Here is a 19,221-nt window from a genome sequence, read left to right on the forward strand (position 1 = left end):
AGAGTGACTGAGTGTGTGGCTGAGGGAATGAGTGTGTGTGAGAGAGAGAGAGAGAGAGAGAGAGAGAGAGAGAGAGAGAGAGAGAGAGAGAGAGAGAGAGAGAGAGAGAGAGAGAGAGTGAGAGAGAGAGTGTGTGTGTGTGTGTGTGTGTGTGTGTTGCTTTAAGCCCTACCTTCTTGTCAGAATTGTATTTGTTAAAGATCTCTGTTGCCTTTTCCTCTCCTCCATCAGTGAAGAGCATGATGATCTTGTTGCAGTTAGCCCGGGACGCGTTCATCTACGACACACACACAAGCAATGGCACACACACACACACACGCACACACAAACAACATTATGGGATTTATTTTAATCTCATCTTCCACAATTCAATCAACACAGTCTTTGCAAGACTGCATCAATAAAGAACAATGTCAACTAAATATTTCTAACTCCGGAACTTTCCATTGCGACATTCAACAGCCTTTTATATAAGTTTGGTTATGGAAGCAAATCAATCGTGCTGTTGCACAAGTGAACCCAGTTTCGCTCCGTTATGAAGAGACAGAGTGAAGAGAGCCAGATCTGTTCCCTTTCCTGGCTAGGATTGTGTGTCCTGCCAGGAAAAACGAAGAATGTTTGCTGTTGAAAAGCTTACTATGAGGCTCCCTGCTCAACAAGTTGTGATCTGTGATACAACCACCAGAGGGCGCTTTTGGCTCACATTAGAAGGTCTAAATCTGTGGCGATATTTTAGTAAACGCTCTCTCTCCTCCAATCACAACCAATTCAGCATCTTCGTTTGGACGATTAACCCATCTAAAAACAACTAGCAGGATGACCATCGTTCCCACATCGTCGACACAGAAATAGCCAGACCCACACGACAGGCACAAACACACAAACACGTATACACACAGATGCACACAGACCCACGGCCCCACCCCCTACCAGAGCAAGCTGCTCGAAGGCCTTCTCGAAGCCCCCGCGGTAGTTGGTGATGCCCTTGGCGGTGATGGACTGCACGGCCCCCTTCAGGATCTTCTTGTTCCTGACGTTGGCCTGCACCAGGTTCTGGAAGCACGCCGCCACCTTGGCCGTCTCATGGAACTGGAGGTGGGTCGGGGGGTTAGGGGCAGGGGGGAGGGGGGGGTCAAGGTTGGGAGGTTTTCAAGGAGAAGAAGACGGCAAGGATGGGAAAGACGGTGGGATAAAGGGGCGAGGGGGTCCTAAGCTTTTTCTGGTTTCATTTCGTGGACCCAAAACACAATCTTGACCCGAAGGCCAAACGCTCTGAAAACTCTGGATCCTTTTGTGAAGAAGAAAGGATCGCGCTCAGAGTTTTCCCGGAGTTCCGTGTGTTGTCTGGACGTGCGGCATTTTGGGTCCCGGGTCATGGTTTAAGTAACGCTAGGATAAGGGGGCCATAGGGAAGGCACTCACACATATTTGGGGTAATGCACGGTTTAAATATGTGGTGGGGAGAGAGAGATGCTTTGGACAAGCCAGGAGCGAAATGTGATGTTTCACTTCATTTATGTAACATCTCGGACAAATGGGGCAACATCTAGTCTTCTGTTTATGTAACGTCTCTAAACATTAATTTACGACCGAATGCCTGAATCATGCATTTAATAGTATTTTGGATCAGGAATTGCTATTTGAACTGAATTTTGATTGAATAACACAAACCGAATGGAGCTGAGGTGGAGAACATGGATTTGTAGGAACAAATAGGTCAGGAATGTGAGAAGTGACATAAGGGTGTGAAAACAGAGAAACAATTTAGGAAATGAATGACAACATGGCAGCAATGTTAGACGCTTAAAGTAAAAGTAAAACTGCATAAAAAATATCCTGCAGTGATCAAAGAGCAACTGTATTAACCAAATTCTGGTGCCACAGATGGATAGCAATTAATTAATGTACACACAAACACCCACTCTACAGGGGAGCGAGACATGGCTCATTAATAACAAACATCTGGCCCTGCATACAGCAGGCCACCATTAATGACGTTGCTCAACACACCTGCACGTACACACACACACACACACACAGACACACACACGCAATGTGGGTGTTGATTTAGGCATGAATTCAACAACACATTTCTCATTAACTTCTTTATACCGTCTAGTTGTTTATGTGTGCTAGAAAGTGTGATATGTGATAACATGTGTGTGTGTGTGTGTGTGTGTGTATGTGGCCTTGCGTCAGCCAATCTCTATACCAAGGCAACATGGCATAACTTGCAACATCAGGAAAATCATATGAAACACACACACACACACACACAGACACACACACACACAAGTTGATATATCTGCTGGAATACTTTTGTGCATGATTCTGCATTTGAGAGAAGGCAAGCAGGGAGGGAATGAAAAATAAAGAAAGAGGAATTCAAATATTTAAATCTACCTGGTGACATTTACTGCATTTACATGTCCTGGCCTTTACTTTGAAAACCAACAAGAGTTCAGACAACATCCACCCCCGCTTTAAACCCCCCATACCGCTGGGAAACTACGGCTGCACCTCCAGCTGAAATATCTGCGGTACTATGGAGGATCTTTGCGATGCTGGCTCCGAGCCACCAATATACTTAGAACCCAGCCTCTCTCTGTGATTTAATAAGCAGTCAGCAGGGCTTTGAGCTAGCTTGTCGGACCGCTCTAAACAAAAACACAAGCCCTCACTTTTATTGAGGAAATGGAAAGAAAATGTAATTAGAAAATACACAAAAGCCCCCCCCCCCCCCCCCCCCCCCTCCAGCCGATTCATATCAAAAGCTAACTGGAAGCAGAAAAAAGCATTTGTGCAGGTCCATTACGAAGGACGAAAGGGAAGAACAAACGTTCAGGGAGAGATTTGGGAGGTCTGGGAGGGGGGGTGCATCCTGATACCAACTGCATCCCCGTGCACATCTGCAGAATATTTGGAAGCCTGCTTTTTAATTTCTTTATGAAAAGAAAGCATAATTTTCCTGAATCGGTTCCTCTCAAGATCCATGGGTTGATATGAGGACAGGAAATTATGCTAAAAAGTTTGATACATCATAATTGACAAAGCATTAAGGGAGGAGAAGTATATTTCTGGTTGCTAGGCCTACATGTACCTCAAAAGAGAAGCACACCCCTTGAACTGCGTTGACAAAATGCTTTCTTGTTAATCCAGGGGCGGGCCATGGCATGTGTTTAGCCAATTAGTTTCATCTGAACCAGACCAGTCTACAACTTGGGGGTCCGTGCTCCTTTGACTCTATCAACACTATCAGAGGATTCAAAAATGACCGGGGCTTTTAGTGTAACCAAGTCAGGTACACCCAATTGATTAAGAGATTAAGGAGAGAGAGAGAGAGAGAGAGAGATTAAGGAGAGAGAGAGAGAGAGAGAGAGAGAGAGAGAGAGAGAGAGAGAGAGAGAGAGAGAGAGAGAGAGAGAGAGAGCACAGGAGGAGAGAGTGTGAGAGAGAGAGAGAGAGAGAGAGAGAGAGAGAGAGGGAACAGAAGAGAGGAGAAAGAGAGAGGAGACAGGAGAGAGAGAGAGAGAGAGAGACCAGAGGAGGAGAAAGTGTGAGGGAGTGAGCGAGAGAGAGAGAGAGAGCGAGCAATATGAGAAAGGACAAAAGGATAAAAATGAATTTAAGAAACATAACAAGAAGGGGAGAACAGACGAGGTCTATATAGCGCTCTATTCAATAATGGATCTCAGAGTTCTGACCTGAGTGCTCGCTGCCGGTTCTAAAGGCTTCACATTTCACTGAGCATGGAGGAACGCGGCCCTCCTCAGCAAAAGGCAACCACAAGCTTTGAAATAAGCCCTCGGAAATACTGTTGAGAAGGAACTCTGGGGAGAATGGGTTTCATGTGAGATGGTTGTGACCAGAGCGATCAGGCTTTTGTGTTTGTCTTCAGTCACTTGAATGTAAAAGGCATATGACATGTTTCTGTTATGGGTTAGTTGACACGGGTTAACATTTGTTCTGATTCTTTAACATCATCATACATTAAGAGGGTCATTCTATTCATAACTCACACTCTCTATTTTATGTTTAGGACTAATGTGGAGGTTCAGACTTCATAAAGAGCCTTATCTTTGAGGTACACTGATGTACTTTATTGCATATTCAACAAATTCCTGTTTCTTTCAGGTCAGTAAAAGGACATGTCTAGTAATATTAGTGAGCGTGTGTCCCTGCAGTAATACGATTGAGCCACTGGGGGCGCATGTTTCCATTCTACATATCCATAAACCAGCTCCCATCCAATCCTTGGGGGCGTTTGCTGGACCTGGATATTTGCACAGTGAGGTCAAAGAGATGCACTCTTTCCCTCCCACTCTATGTCTCACACACTCACATCTCCTGTTGGTCATGTACAGACAGAAACAGCCAAACACACACACACACACACACACACACACACACACACACACACACACACACACACACACACACACACACACACACACTCTAAAGCATACAGTATGTGCAAACTAAATGCAATTGAGCACAAATGATTGCACTCAAATGATAAAGATTTGTCAGTTTACTGCTACACTACATTAGCTGAAAGAGGTCACTGGCCATTCCACACTTCACTCCTGACCTTTGACAAACTTACACGTTAAGACACACACACACGCGCACACACACACGACATGTGTGTATGAGCATGAAAATGCATGCGGTTATAAACACAAATAAACGACACTCGTAACTCATCACTTTAAATGGCGATACTGAAGCGTGGATCGTTACACTTTGCCGTGGAGTCCAGATGTGAGACAGGCCGTGTGTGTGTGTACCTACAGGTGTGAGACAGGCCGTGTGTATACCTACAGGTGTGAGACAGGCCGTGTGTGTACCTACAGGTGTGTGTGTGTACCTACAGACACCACGTTGACGTAGTCGTCGTCAGAGAGCGTCTCCAGCATCTCGCTGACCGACGTCCGGATCAGCTTCAGGGTGAGTCCCGACACGCTGCCGCTCCTACGGGCGGAGAGAGCGCCGTTAAAGGGGAGGCCGCAGAGAACGCCGTTAAAGGGGAGGGCGCGGAGAGCGCCGTTAAAGGGGAGGCCGCAGAGAGCGCCGATAAAGGGGAGGACGGAGAGGGCGGACAGCGCCGTTAAAGGGGAGGCCGCAGAGAGCGCCGTTAAAGGGGAGGCTGCAGAGAGCGCCGTTAAAGGGGAGGCCGCAGAGAGCGCCGTTAAAGGGGAGGCCGCAGAGAGCGCCGTTAAAGGGGAGGGCGCAGAGAGCGCCGTTAAAGGGGAGGCCGCAGAGAGCGCCGTTAAAGGGGAGGGCGGAGAGCGCCGTTAAAGGGGAGGCCGCAGAGAGCGCCGTTAAAGGGGAGGTTAAAGGGGAGGCCGCAGAGAGCGCCGTTAAAGGGGAGGCCGAGAGAGCGCCGTTAAAGGGGAGGGCGGAGAGCGCCGTTAAAGGGGAGGCCGCAGAGAGCGCCGTTAAAGGGGAGGCCGCAGAGAGCGGCGTTAAAGGGGAGGCCGCAGAGAGCGCCGTTAAAGGGGAGGCCGCAGAGAGCCCCGTTAAAGGGGAGGGCGGAGAGCGCCGTTAAAGGGGAGGCCGCAGAGAGCGCCGTTAAAGGGGAGGCCGCAGAGAGCGCCGTTAAAGGGGAGGGCGGAGAGGGCCGGCGTTAAAGGGGAGGTCGCTGTGTAGCCACGTTAAAGGGGACGCCTGCTTCAAACGGGTCTGGTGGAAGAAATCAATATCAACAACATCGACATAAACCAATCACGTTCATTCCAGATTCAGATTAATAGTGAACGTAAATGTCCATCTTTTCCAGTATTTCCCAGCAGAAACAGAGTTCATGAAGCAATACTCTCCAAACCTGGGATAGAAGAGCCTAATGGCGCCTCTTTAAGCCCTCTAGTTCAGTATGTGTTCCATACTCATTAACTCTTACTTATGAATAATAATGAAATGATTGATCTCATGGATGGATAATTTACCCCATCCACGCACATCTCTTGATGCATCACCACACACACGCACACACACACACACACACACACACACACACACACACACACACACACTGTAAAAATCCATTAATGAGTCATTCAAGAGATCAAGTTAGCTTTAAAGTGTGGCAACAAGACAAGCATGATACATGGCGAATAACCAAGTGAAAGGCTAGGATCGTTAGCCCACAATAACGACACGAATTGAGTTGCATTCGAAGTATCTCCACTAATGAGCTAGCATACGGATTAAAAGCCTGCTGTACGTGAGCAGAAGTTGAGCCATTGCCTCGTTATTCATGGTCAAAACAAAGACACCTTCTGACTTTAACAGTATTTTACACCGCATTGTCCCTTTGCTATAAACTGGAAATGGAACTGATATGATTACAAGCAGGAGTCTAAATACAGCTCTTTACGGCTTCCAGCACGCAAAAAGCAACATAAAACAGTTCTGTTCTGTCCGACATTTTGTGAAATAATTTCGTTAGAGGAACTACAACTTCAGTTTGCTTACATCTGATATTTCACAGAGCTGCTTTCTCATTAAGCCCTTGGAGCTACGCCAGAAAATCCATTCTGGAGTGCACTTTATCCCCCAGCCCTATAAGATTAATGATGCTAAATTACTTCAGCTTTATGGATGATGAAAAAAATATATAGTTGTAATAAATACTGAGATGATATAGAGTGGCAGATTGAAACCCATCAATCACACTCAATCTGAAGATGTCCGAAGCAGGAAGCTTGATAATCAATAATCGGTATCGCTAGTCCTGACGCTTGTACACTTCACACCGCTTCTAACACAAACTGAAAGAGCCTCAAGTTGAGCCTACACTCTGCTCCAGTTCCAGGTGTTAATGAGAGGAATAAACAGTGAGGCTATGAATAACAGCGTTGGAATTATGACCAAACGGTGGTCTAACAGTGAACTCCCCCTCATCACTCCTGGCGTGTTCTAATGAAATGGGATCGGACCGTAGAAATAAACAATCACTGGATCACAAGGTCGGCACTCACGCATCCACCAGGATCAGCATGTCCTTTGGAGAAGCTGCCCCCTGGATGTACCTGGTGAGTCAAACACACACACACACACACACACACACACACACAACTTGATTAGAAAAGCCTTAAACTTTCTTCCATTTCCATATATTTAATATCCACTTTGCTCGCCAACTTCCGTGTCTGGCTCAAAGGGAACAAACATCACCCTGCGTTTGTGTTTCTATAAATCTTGCCTTGATTTCATTCGTACCGGCACCGCACCCTAAATGTATCCCCCAATTAACACAAGAAACATGAACACTGTTTACCGCCCAGCCCTGTTGTGTCTGGGAGGTACCGTGAACGTGATGAGATTACATGACAGCGTTAAAGGAGTATTGCTGAATGTCCCGAAAGCATCAAAAAGCTTTTGTGCGCACAACCCTTTGAAATGCACCACCCTTTAATCATCCCATCCCCTGATGAGATTAAAATGGACGTGTGTCTTTGTGTGTGTGCACGTGCGACTATGTGTGTGTGCATGCATGAGCGCATGCATGTGTGTATACATGTGTGTCTTTGAGTGGATGTGTATCTGTTTGAATCTGTGTGCTTGCGTGTGTTTGCCTCAGTGTGTGTTCAACAGGACGTGTGCGCTCTGTGGGTCTGGATTACATGAGGCTCACCAATGACAGTGACGCCAGGCAGTCTAATAAGACCCTGTTCTATCCCATAATAATAATAATCAGACACCGGCCTCACCAGGGGCGCCTGCGCACGTCGTACAGGTCGATCTTCTGCTGGGTCTTACTGGAATCCATCCAGGGGGACGCTGGGTAGGGGATTAAAGTCAACAGAAACAAGGTTTCAATGGAGTCCTATGGGCAGACCTGACAGAGACCGGCCTCTGATTGGCTACAGAGACAGGCCTCTGATTGGCTACAGAGACCGTCCTCTGATTGGCTACAGAGACAGTCCTCTGATTGGCTACAGAGACAGTCCTCTGATTGGCTGCAGACAGTCCTCTGATTGGCTACAGAGACCGTCCTCTGATTGGCTACAGAGACAGGCCTCTGATTGGCTACAGAGACCGTCCGCTGATTGGCTACAGAGACCGTCCGCTGATTGGCTACAGAGACCGTCCTCTGATTGGCTACAGAGACACTCACCTGGGAAGAAGCGAGCCAGTCCGGTGGCAGAGCCGAACACCTGCCAAAGCAGGGAGGGGTCTTCCTCTTTGTTCCTGCGGAACACATCCTCCAACGCCTTGGTCCAGTTCAGCTCATTCAGCACGATGGTGGCTGCACGCACACACACACAAGGGAAGATCATTATGAGTCAACGTTTTACATAGTAAGTACATAGTTACATGCTGATCCTGAAGTACACCCCGTATTGACGAGATGAGCCCTTCTGTTTCGCCGTTGCTTTGGAAGAGAGCAAACATTGTGCATTGCTCTGGTAGACCCTACTCTGCTCAGCACAGGAATAGGCATTCACTCCTGACCTTTGACCTCTTGAGAGCCCAAGCTGCAGCCAAGATGTTGCTACACTGCACTGCCTACCTACTGTATATCAGGAAGCCTCCCGTTCAGAATCGAACAGGCAAAATAACTAGAGAGCGAATCAAAAAAACGTGTTTATTTTGTGAACGTGTTGTTGTGTACATGCTATTCATATTAATGAAGAAGGAGAGAAGACAGCCTGTGAATCTGATTAGAAGGGAGGAAATCGACAGTGTTGTCTTTGGCCCGAGTTCAACGGCGCCATCGGTCCACTCCGCCCACGGGGCAGTGAGTATATTTGGTTTTTGTTGAAAGAGATTGTTGCATTGAATGCTAAAGTCGAAACCGCAAAGCAGAAGAACAGATCCACCTCACACACACACACACACACACACACACACACACACACACACACACACACACACACACACACACACACACAAACTCCAAATGTCAGTCGGCCCATGATATAAATATATATCTATATATTTTTTAAACCTTTAATCTTCGTCAGACCAACGTATACCAACTTTTTCGCAGAATCGGAATTGATGTCGCAGACCCTGATTTCCTCCACAGCCGCCACACGAAGCAGTACCGTCTTACATAAGAGAAGCGCCGAGCATGACTGTTACACTTTAAGGGCTGGAGGCTGGGCCCCCCCCCCCCCCCCGGTGTGGACGCAGATGGGCCGGTATCCGTGGAGACCCAAGGCTCGTCTGCGTGACGTCTGAGTCAGGGGGGAGACCGTGATCACTTGTTGGAACTGCTCTGCATGGATGTTGCCGAACTGTGTTGCCATGACATTCAAAGAAATATAAAAGTGTATGACAGAAGGATTTAAGGGGTGATGTACTGGTTGATGTTTGGGTAGATGCATTAACGGCTTTGATTCATCACTGGATGCTATGGCCAGAAAGTCTGTAAGAAAATGTGTTTTTATTTTATTTTATTCTACATGGAGATGAAAATTTCATTGGATGAACCAGATGAAAATTTTTTAAGTGTATTAGCATACATGCTAGTTTTCAACACCTGTCCAGGTGTGTCTGTTTAGTATGGTTTAGTAACAACAGTGTGTACCTAGACATGGGGTTATAAAACTCAGAAATGGTTACCGACAGCCAATCAGAAGCTCTGAACCACGACACACACACACACACACACACACACACACACAAATTGCTCAGACCATAACAATAAGAACAAGCGTGGAAGCGAAGCCGAGAAAAAAAGAAGTCTGATCGAAGATGAGCCGGTGGGAGGGAGTAATCAAAACTCCGGCCCCCTGGACACGTCCATGTCATCACAGCTACGCGTCTCTGGACCACACCCCCCCCCCCCCCCCCCCCCCCCCCCCCCCCAGGGGGAGGGATCGCCTTGGCAACCCTCTCTGTCAGCCACCCATCCCACCTCCCGGGAGACTGCACAAGTGTTCGTACTGTTTGTGTGTGCGTGAACGAGTGAGTGAGGGCAAGAGAGAGAGTACGCGTGTTTTCCCGTGCCAGTATATTTTGTTTGTGGGAAGGAAATAATGTTTACGCTTACCTATAATTAAGTGTTTCTAGTTTCCCTGAAAGAAATAATGTGTTTCTGCTTAGCTAGACTCCAATGCACATTCCAGTGGGAATGGGTCCGTGCGCGTGTTTGTGAGTATGTGCGTGCATGTTTGTGTGTGCTTGGATGCGTTTGTGTGTGGCTCTTCCTCCGTGTGCCCGTACTTCATCACTAATGAGCGACAGCGGGGGACCCATCAGTCAGGGGGGACATCCCTCATCCTCACGCCTCTCCGTCCACTCAACACCGTCCGGTTCGATTCCGCCTCATCGACACTTGGTCACCTGGACCCTCCCCAAGGAGGACTGACTCACGGTCGAGATCCATCTGCCTGTAATCACCTGGCAGCCCCATTGGCTCCAGGCGGGGGCTGGATTTCCCTGCTCGCCTGGTAACCAAGAGAGGCTGATAAAACAGCTCACTCATGCACTAGCGTCCACTTAACCCCTAGATGGCAATTTGAGTCCATATTTACATCTCCTTGTGTTTCTGAGTCACGTTATGCACCTGGATTAATCCTCATCACGACTCTGTACTTCTGAAATAAGTGTCTCTAGGGTACGCCGTTAATAAGGTACATCAGTGTGGCTGAGGAGGACAGCGAAGGGAAGAGGGAGGGATGGAGAAGGGGAGGTTTTGGGTACCAGGCCGTGCCGGCGTCGTGCCTTCGCTGGCAGCCGGCTGGGAGCTCACACTGCCTGGGTGTCTCTCAGGGTGATTACAGAGCAGGCAGCTGACAGGCAGGAAACCCAATAATCAGCACATCAGGGATGACCATCCACTCAATAAACCCGCTGCTGCTGTCACACACACACACACACACACACATGCACTGACACACGCACACACATACACAGACACCGGGACACACACAGCATGAACGCACACACACACACACACACCGAGAAACACACAGCATGAACGCACACACACACACAAACACACACACACACACACACAAAAACATACGCACATATGAAATGGTATCTGAATCAATAGAGTACCATTGATAATGTATCTGAACACACACACACACACACACACACACACACACACACACACACACCTCTGTACAGTTCCCCTGTATGCTGAGCTTCATAGCATCGAGCTTCATAGCATCGACTATAAACCCCACGGACTGACAAAATATCCTTATGCGCATGTGTGTGCGTATGTGTGTGCGCATGACAGGTGCCACACCCTCGTCTTCCTAATGAGAGTAGAAACAACAGACACAGAGCCATTCAGTCCCAACACACTGACACACACCTCTGTACACGGTTGAGTAATGCCCTCAGCCACCCTGCACGCTTGACTCACTTTCTCGCTCTGTCTGTCTGTCTGTCTCTCTCTGTCCGTCACACACACATACACACACACACACCTTTTTTTGTTCTGCCAGGCCACCCACACTGGAGCAGCAGGGGGAATAGATTCTAATCAACAGTAAACGAAGAGAGTGGGAGGAGGGAGAGGGAGGGAGGAGGGAAGGAGGTAGAGGGAGGAAGGAGGCAGGGAGGGAGAGGACAAGGTCGGAGAAAGGGAGGGAGAGGTGAGCGATGGACGGAGAGGAGGAGAGAGGGAAGGAGAGAATGAGGGGGGGGAGGAGAGGGAGAAAAGACAGGAGAGCAGAGGCAAAAGCGGAGAGAGGGGAGGTAAGGAGGGAGGAAAAGGACAGAGTGATGGAGAGAGGGATGAGAGAAGAAGGGAGGGAGGGAGGGAGGGAGGGATAGGACAGGAGGAAGGAGGGAGTGGTGCGCCAGATGAGGGTGTGAGAGGAGGTGAAGGAGAGAAGAAGGAGAAAAGAAAGAAGAAATATGCTAGAGGAGAGAGACAAAACCCTTTAGTCTCTCGCCCTCTCTCCGTTTCCCTCCGTCTCTCCATTGAAGCAGTAAATAAAATCACAAGGGTGACACAGTGGACAAAAGTAAGAAATACAACCTTTCAGGAGCGGCACTCCTCCGGTGTGTGTGTGCATGTTTGTGTGAGTGTGTGTTTGTTTGAGTTCATGCAAATAACAGCAGAGAGAGTGTGTGTGCGTGTGTGTGTGAGGGAAGGTGTTTAAGGAAAAGGTCATCAGACATTCAACATAAAGACACAGGTCCACACACAAACCGAAAAAAACACACACATACAAACGCACACTCGCAGAAACATCGTCATGGCAACGCTGCCAGTCCCAGCCAGAGTTGCATCAATGTGGCAGCACAACCGAGAGAGCGACAGAGAGAGAGAGAGAGAGAGAGAGAGAGAGAGAGAGAGAGAGAGAGAGAGAGAGAGAGAGAGAGAGAGAGAGAGAGCCAGAGAGAGTCTGACAGCCACAGCCATACATATAAGGAGAGGACAGGACATTAATGTCTTCATGATGAACTGAAGGACAGAAATATGGTCGGACAGCAATGGGCAAAAGGGAATGAATGGGTGAAAAAAGGACAAGAGGTCAGAGGTTACCTACGGATGTGTGTGAGAGAGAGAGAGAGAAATTCGAGAGAAAGGTATGAAGAGAGAGAGGCAGAAATAGAAGAGGGGTGAACGGAGTGAGCGAGGAAGGGAGAGAATGAGAGACAACGATGAATCACATTAGTAAAAGGACAACCATTCCTCCCTCTCAACACCCTCCCATCCCTCCCTCCCTCCCCCCGCCCCAGCGAATGCACACCCCTCGCTCATGGTTAGACTCATTTATGTAAAAATAGACAAGAACATTCGGCCATTTTTGAAAATGACAAAAATGCACTCGGGCAGTCGGCCCTTCTCCCTCCAAATGGGTCTCAAAGCGTTTCCCCGTTAAAGTCGCTCCCCGCTCGGATCGAGAGTCCGAGCCGCACGCAGGCAGGCGGTGCGTCCGTCAGCGAGCCACTCCTTCAGCATAAGTAAAACCTTCCTGCAGAGGCCTAATGCTGGACTTCATGTTCTTCTCTTAAATGGAGTCATCGCCTCGTCTCCGCTGGCCTCGCGGTCACATCGCATCAGCGTCACGGAGACGGCATTGATGTCGTCAACCCCCAGCATTCACAGCCTTTACTGTCTCTCTCGCTTTGTGTTATTCACCCTTCCACCCTGTGTGTGTGTGTTCAAGATTCAAGATTCATGATGGTTTTATTGTCATATGCGCAACCATTACAGAGCAGTCGCTGGCAATGACATTCTTTAGTCTCGGGCTCCTCCAACAGTGCAATGTAAGGGAAAGTAAAAGTATATGAGAAACACAAGTAGGAAAGCTGAGACTTAAATAATAAAAAATAAATAAATGTAAAATGTAAACAGACGTGTTTATCCAGATGTCGACTGGTATAAAGTGGCAAGTTAAAAGTGGCAAGTGTGTGTGTGTGTGTTTGTGTGTGAGTGTGTGTGTGTGTGTGTGTGTGTGTGGGTGTGTGTCCGTGGCCCGGATGTCACTTTGTGTATCAGTGGGTTTATCTTTACGCCAGGAATAATGACCAGTACTGTGTTGTGTAGCGCGCGAGTGTGTGTGTATGTGTTTGTGTGTTTCTAACACTGGACATGCTGTACCCATCGGTGTCCTGCAGTCCGATGATTAAGCTCTCAGGGCTCTGACGCAGTGTGTGTGTGTGTCTGTGTGTGTCTGTGTGTGTGTGTGTGTGTGTGTGTGTGTGTGTGTGTGTGTGTGTGTGTGTGTGTGTGTGTGTGTGTGAGTGTGTCTCTCTCTGCTAAACCCTCATTTGGTCTTCATCACTCTCCTAACCAGGAGACTTTGCAGCGGCCGTATGCAGCGTATAAATAAACAAATCAGGCACAAAGCAGAGCAGGGACACCACCAGGCAGACACTGAGCGTTAGCCACTCACACTCTCCCCTAACAGGAAGAAGGCAGCGTGCCTGCGCCATACACGGCTCACACACATCCAATACCCAAATTAAACCAGCGCCACCACCATCAGCCCGCCCCCTGCCTCCACCGCGGACCGACGTCAGGCCACCGCAACCCCCCTGGTCCCCCAGCGACGTCGTGGGGGGGGGGAGGGGTGTGAAACGCCAGACAGGGCGAGCGTGGACGAGGACCTCCCCGACCACGTGATTAGCCGTCGACAAAACACGCGTCGCTCTGGAAAACAAACCACTGATCGAACGCGACAACATTTTGACGTCGATATTAATCCGGCGGACGCGCTTCAGCCTGTATGGGGTCTTGTTTATGTGGGTCTCCGGCGGACCCCCAGATGCAGAGGGTCACGCTCTGCTGGAAAGCAGCTTCATGTTATTTTAAGGAAGGCCCCCCCCCCCGGGGCGTCAGTGAGGGGAGGGAGAGAAGCGACCGATTCGGATGGGTTGGATTATTCAGGAGCACAGGGATCGAGACGGGCGTCGGGTCTGAGACTACGGCCTTCGGGAGCCCGGCCGCACGGACAACCCAATTACCCTGAAAAGTGGCGTGCCGCCCGCTGCTGAGGATAATTCAGGGTTCGGGGGCGCTGGGGGGCTCGGGGGGGAATCGGTCAGACTCGAGTCAGGGTCGAAATACAGACAAGGGAAAATAGACTAGAGCGCAAACTTTGGGAGTTACCCTCCCTCCAGCACACCCCGACGAATACGCCATCGCTTTGCCAATTGATTTCAGTTATGTCAAAGAGTGCCCAAGCTGCGCTGCATTAGACTTATTAGACTCATTAGTCTTAAAAAGTAGGCGCAGTGTGTTGGACCCAGACCTTTGGGATCGCTGGCCCAAATGAATGTCATCACTGATGCTATTTCCGATTGGCTCGAATGACTGCCGGCAACTGCAGTGACACAAGGTTAAACACAGATGGCGCTGTGGCTGACGTGTTTCTCCGTGACCCCCGTTCGACTTCCTGAAGCCTTACCTCGGGTTATTTAAATACCTTTGGAAAACGCTTTTAACGTCTCAATCTCAAGTCCGGTACTCTTATAACAACGAACCGAATGCTTAGCGGCTTTTTGTAATTGTTTGTACATACATACGCAAATAAACTTTTTTTTTGCGTCTGTATGTTTTGTATTTTTTATCAAAACATGCTGTCTTTCCATCCTTTGGGAAACATCAGCAGTGAACTCCACTCCCAGGACATTGAACCCTCAGTATCAGTGGCGGCGGTGGCATTGAGCGGGGCGGGGCGCCGGAGGTTCCAGTGTGTGTGGGAATGCGAGGACCAGCTGGTGAACCCGCTGACAGGGAGGACAGGGCGCTATCTGCCCGGCCGCTGCCCGGGTGAGAGCTGGGTTATATATAGCCTGAAGCGGCCTCGGTCGGTGCAACCGAGTCGAGAGAGAGAGAGAGAGAGAGAGAGAGAGAGAGAGAGAGAGAGAGAGAGAGATATTGGAGGCTAGGTTCTGTGTCAGGAGAGTGAGGACTGAAAAAGTGGACATTACAGCTGAGAGAGAGAGAGAGAGAGAGAGAGAGAGAGAGAGAGAGAGAGAGAGAGAGAGAGAGAGAGAGAGAGAGAGAGAGAGAGAGAGAGAGCGAGAGGGTGAGGAGGTGAGGGACAGACTGGAAAAGAGAAGACATGAGAGTAGCAAAGGTAGCAGTGAGTGGCAGGTAAGAGAAACAAGCAGGTGTGGAGTGCGGATGTGTCATCATGTATAAAAGGTGTGAATCTACACCCCCCCCGCACTGGACAGGGCAGGTGTGAGGGAGAGAGAGGGGGGGGGCGAGCTGCACCCACGTAAGAGATGCAGGGGTGTGTGTCTGTCTGTCTGTCTGTCTGTCTGTGTGTCTGTGTCTGCGTGTGTGTGTGTGTCAGTGTCTGTGTGTACTTGTGTGTGTGTGTGTGTTTCTGTCTGTGTGTCTGTGTGTGTGTGTACTTGTGTGTGTGTGTGTGTGTTTCTGTCTGTGTGTCTTTGTGTGTGTGTGTGTGTGTGTGTGTGTGTGTGTTTCTGTCTGTGTGTCTTTGTGTGTGTGTGTGTGTGTGTGTGTGTGTGTGTGTGTGTGTGTGTGTGTGTGTGTGTGTGTGTGTGTGTGTGTGTGTGTGTGTGTGTGTGTGTGTGTGTGTGTACTCACAGCCTTCGTATATGTCTGTGGGGATGTGCACGGCAGTGGTGTTGTAGGACACCTTCCGTTTGAAGTCGGGGTCGTCCTGGAAGTCGTCTGGGACAAAGCGTTTGACCGTCTGGTTAATCTGTGGGACACATCAACACTGAAGACTTGAGGCGGTTAAAGCAGACCTCCCTCCATTCCCTGTGCGCTGTAGGGCTCTGCAAGTGAAAGTGAAACTAAATAATTTAGAAAGAAAATAGACATCTGATGTGATTTATGTGCTAGATATCATTTATTATACCACTGGGGGTCTGGGGGAATACTCGATTCTGATTGGCTGCAGGGCGTGCTTTAACTCCTGATATACGGACACCTGCTAAGTAGTCCCACTCCAATTGTCTGTTTAGCCTTCAAACCGAGAGCTGGTAAATTGTGAAAAATGCATTAAACTGTAATCAGACAACGCGGTTATATGCTATAGCATATAACGCGGTTATATGCTATAGACCCCATTAATTCCTGATATTTGACACCTTGTCGGGAATTATCCCTTACTTATAGAACATATAATTATTATTTCATAAAGTTAATAAAGTACTGGCTAATCTAATAAAATACTTCACTTTGTAAAACTATAGTTTGAAAGGCAAATATTTGAACAGTTCATCAACTTTAAGAGGCAGTATTTATTAAAGAGCAAGTCCACTGAATATTTTTAATTGACAATTCTGTCGACTTGTCAATGTGCTTTAGAAATATAAAGCCACACGTGTTACAGAATCAAACTGCAGACCCAATCTGCATCTTCAAATAAGAGTTGCACCGGTTAAAAAGAAAGATTCATTCTTTAATACATTCATGATTTCGTTCATGACTCGTTTTGGGGGTGCTTCCCTGTTAACTAACTAAAAATACTCTTTCAAAGAAACACATAAAAACAGAGTTGCATGTGTTGTACACGTACAGTCTCATTCGACTCCATGACATGAAATTATTTTATTAACCTGGGAAGGAATCATAACGAACAACTGTGTTTAATGTAAAAGGACATTTAAACAGCTGATGTTATATAAAGCTGATGTTATATGTTGTATAAACTGCCCTAATATAGTTAACAGACACTGAAAGCATTAAAACAGAAAGGACAGGCAGAGCATTCTCAATGTGTGTGTGCGTGTGTGTGTGTGTGTGTCCATGCTCGCGTGTGGTGTGTTATTTATGCCGGGGATACAGGCTGGGACAGTGGTGGAGATTGGGCGTTGATCCCTGCTTATCCGAGCAGACAGATGACTTCCAGGGCCAGCGAAGGCATTGGATATCTCACGCATGTTCAAGTGCCCCTGGAGCATGATAGAGGGAGCCACGCAGCCCACGCTCACGCACACATCCAGCTCAGCAAAACCAATACAATAGTGGCAGGAGTCATCTATACGAGCACACGTGCACAGACACATACACACACACACACATACAAGCACACACACACTGGACATGCACACAGAGCCTTGACTTGAATCTCTTTTGGAGCGGGGTCACAAACCCAGAGGCTTAAGCTATATGTATATATGGTGTATATAAGCAATAAGGGTGTGTGTAAATAATTCTGGGCCAACACTATCCCAGCATAGCAAATGGGGTTGCCATGGTTATTAAGACGCAATGGCCAGCCAAGACCCTCTGCCTTAGCTGTCGGGGGACACTGCACGCACGACTCGGGATGGATCAGATGTAATGGAGGGTAATGCCAAGCATACTCACGCCATCTTTGGAGTTGTAGTAACTAATTTCGTCTTCCTGTGTGAAATGGGAGAGATTGAGAGAGAGATGCAAACTGGTGAGCCACAAGGTCAAAAGGTAACGGCGGGAATGTATTAGATGTATACAATAAAAGGTTGTGTTGAATTTCCTGTGTTGTTTCCTGTCGTCAGTGAAAACACTAGCAAGGCGCTAACAAGCTAGGTTAGCTTCTGACATATAACTGCCCAGGGGTATATGTTTGCTAGCAAGCACCACCACCTGCCTACAACCTCACACTACACAAGCTAAGAGTAGCAGCAACACAAATAGGGAATTTTGACAGCTTCCACTTCTTCTGTATACAGTAAACGCCAAGCTATTAGCAATTAGCTCCCAAGTAGCAACTCAGTCCTCAACATCACACAACAAGAATCCAATCAAATCGATTGAGAAAGTCTTGATAGTCTAATACATTTCTTCTAAATTAACTAAGCATAAATGCTAAATTTGTAATCTATTAATTGGTCGTCAAAATACATTATATTCAGAAAAAAATGTTAAGTTTGCCTACATTTGGCAGATAAGTTCCAGTGATTTTTCAGCCTTCTGTAAAATGTACATTCATAAAAAATACATTTATGATATTTGCAGTCCTGTGTTATACTTCCTTAATACATAAGCTAATAAAAGCTTTTGCCTAAAGAGTGCACAGGCAAAAGTAAGTGTGTGCGCGGAACGTGTGTCGGTGTGTGTTAATGTGTGTTGGTGTGTGTTTATGTGTGTTGGGGCACACATACGGGTGTCAACGGGTGCAAATAATCTACTGATATGTAAAATATAAAGCCTGACTTGATCTGGAGACATCATGGCTTTGTCTTAGTAATGAGATTTGCCATCCTATTATGATAATTACGTTGGATCGTGATTGACATTCTGCAGCACTTGTTCTATATTGTATGTAATCTAGCAAATGCTAATGGATTTATAGCAGATCTGGCCCTGATCCATCTCCTTACCGTATAATCATCCCTCCACTCGTGATCCATCTGATATTTCTCTGCTTCTGAAGCCAGTCTCTAAAATAAATAAAGAAAATAGGGGAGAGAAAGAGAAAGAAAGAGAACAAGAGAGAGACGAAAAGAGGAAAACATTACAATTATTTCATTAAGGTTCAAAGATGAACTTTCGAAATCAAGTCAGGTTTATTATGTAACCACTAATTCAATCGGGCTGCTGTAAATGACATGCTAACTGTGTCAGCCAAACCCGTTTAGTCATTTTTTTCAAAAAGGCGTACAATCTGAATCGGGATCTACAAAATAAAAGAAACTGGAGGAGGATCTTGTTTGGGAGCCACAATGGCAAAATGCATTCAGAAATTACCCAGAATTTCAGACCCTTTTAAGACTCTTTCCCACGCTCTTTTATTTTGGCTCATTAATGTACAAACTGTTTTCCGTTATGAGAAGGATATACTGTATATATTTTTAATCATTCATTTGACTAGGTAGAGGCCT

The 19,221-nt window shown here is 47.4% G+C and overlaps 1 protein-coding gene across 1 annotated transcript in view; it reads right to left on the minus strand.

Annotated features, from left to right (window-relative positions):
* Window positions 1-19,221, minus strand: part of LOC307089617 (voltage-dependent calcium channel subunit alpha-2/delta-1-like) — an 82,772-nt gene that overhangs the window by 35,126 nt on the left and 28,425 nt on the right. Inside the window, exons 4-12 of the mRNA XM_079755971.1 lie at window positions 18,721-18,780; window positions 17,726-17,761; window positions 15,992-16,109; window positions 8,123-8,254; window positions 7,716-7,785; window positions 6,984-7,034; window positions 4,875-4,974; window positions 931-1,089; window positions 173-277 (exon numbers count right to left, since the gene is read on the minus strand). Coding sequence (XP_079612097.1) covers window positions 173-277; window positions 931-1,089; window positions 4,875-4,974; window positions 6,984-7,034; window positions 7,716-7,785; window positions 8,123-8,254; window positions 15,992-16,109; window positions 17,726-17,761; window positions 18,721-18,780 — 831 coding nt within the window. The remainder of the gene's footprint in view (window positions 1-172; window positions 278-930; window positions 1,090-4,874; window positions 4,975-6,983; window positions 7,035-7,715; window positions 7,786-8,122; window positions 8,255-15,991; window positions 16,110-17,725; window positions 17,762-18,720; window positions 18,781-19,221) is intronic.

This window comes from Pollachius pollachius (assembly GCF_949987615.1).
Source record: "Pollachius pollachius genome assembly, chromosome: 18".
In the NCBI taxonomy this organism is placed as follows: Eukaryota; Metazoa; Chordata; class Actinopteri; order Gadiformes; family Gadidae; genus Pollachius; species Pollachius pollachius.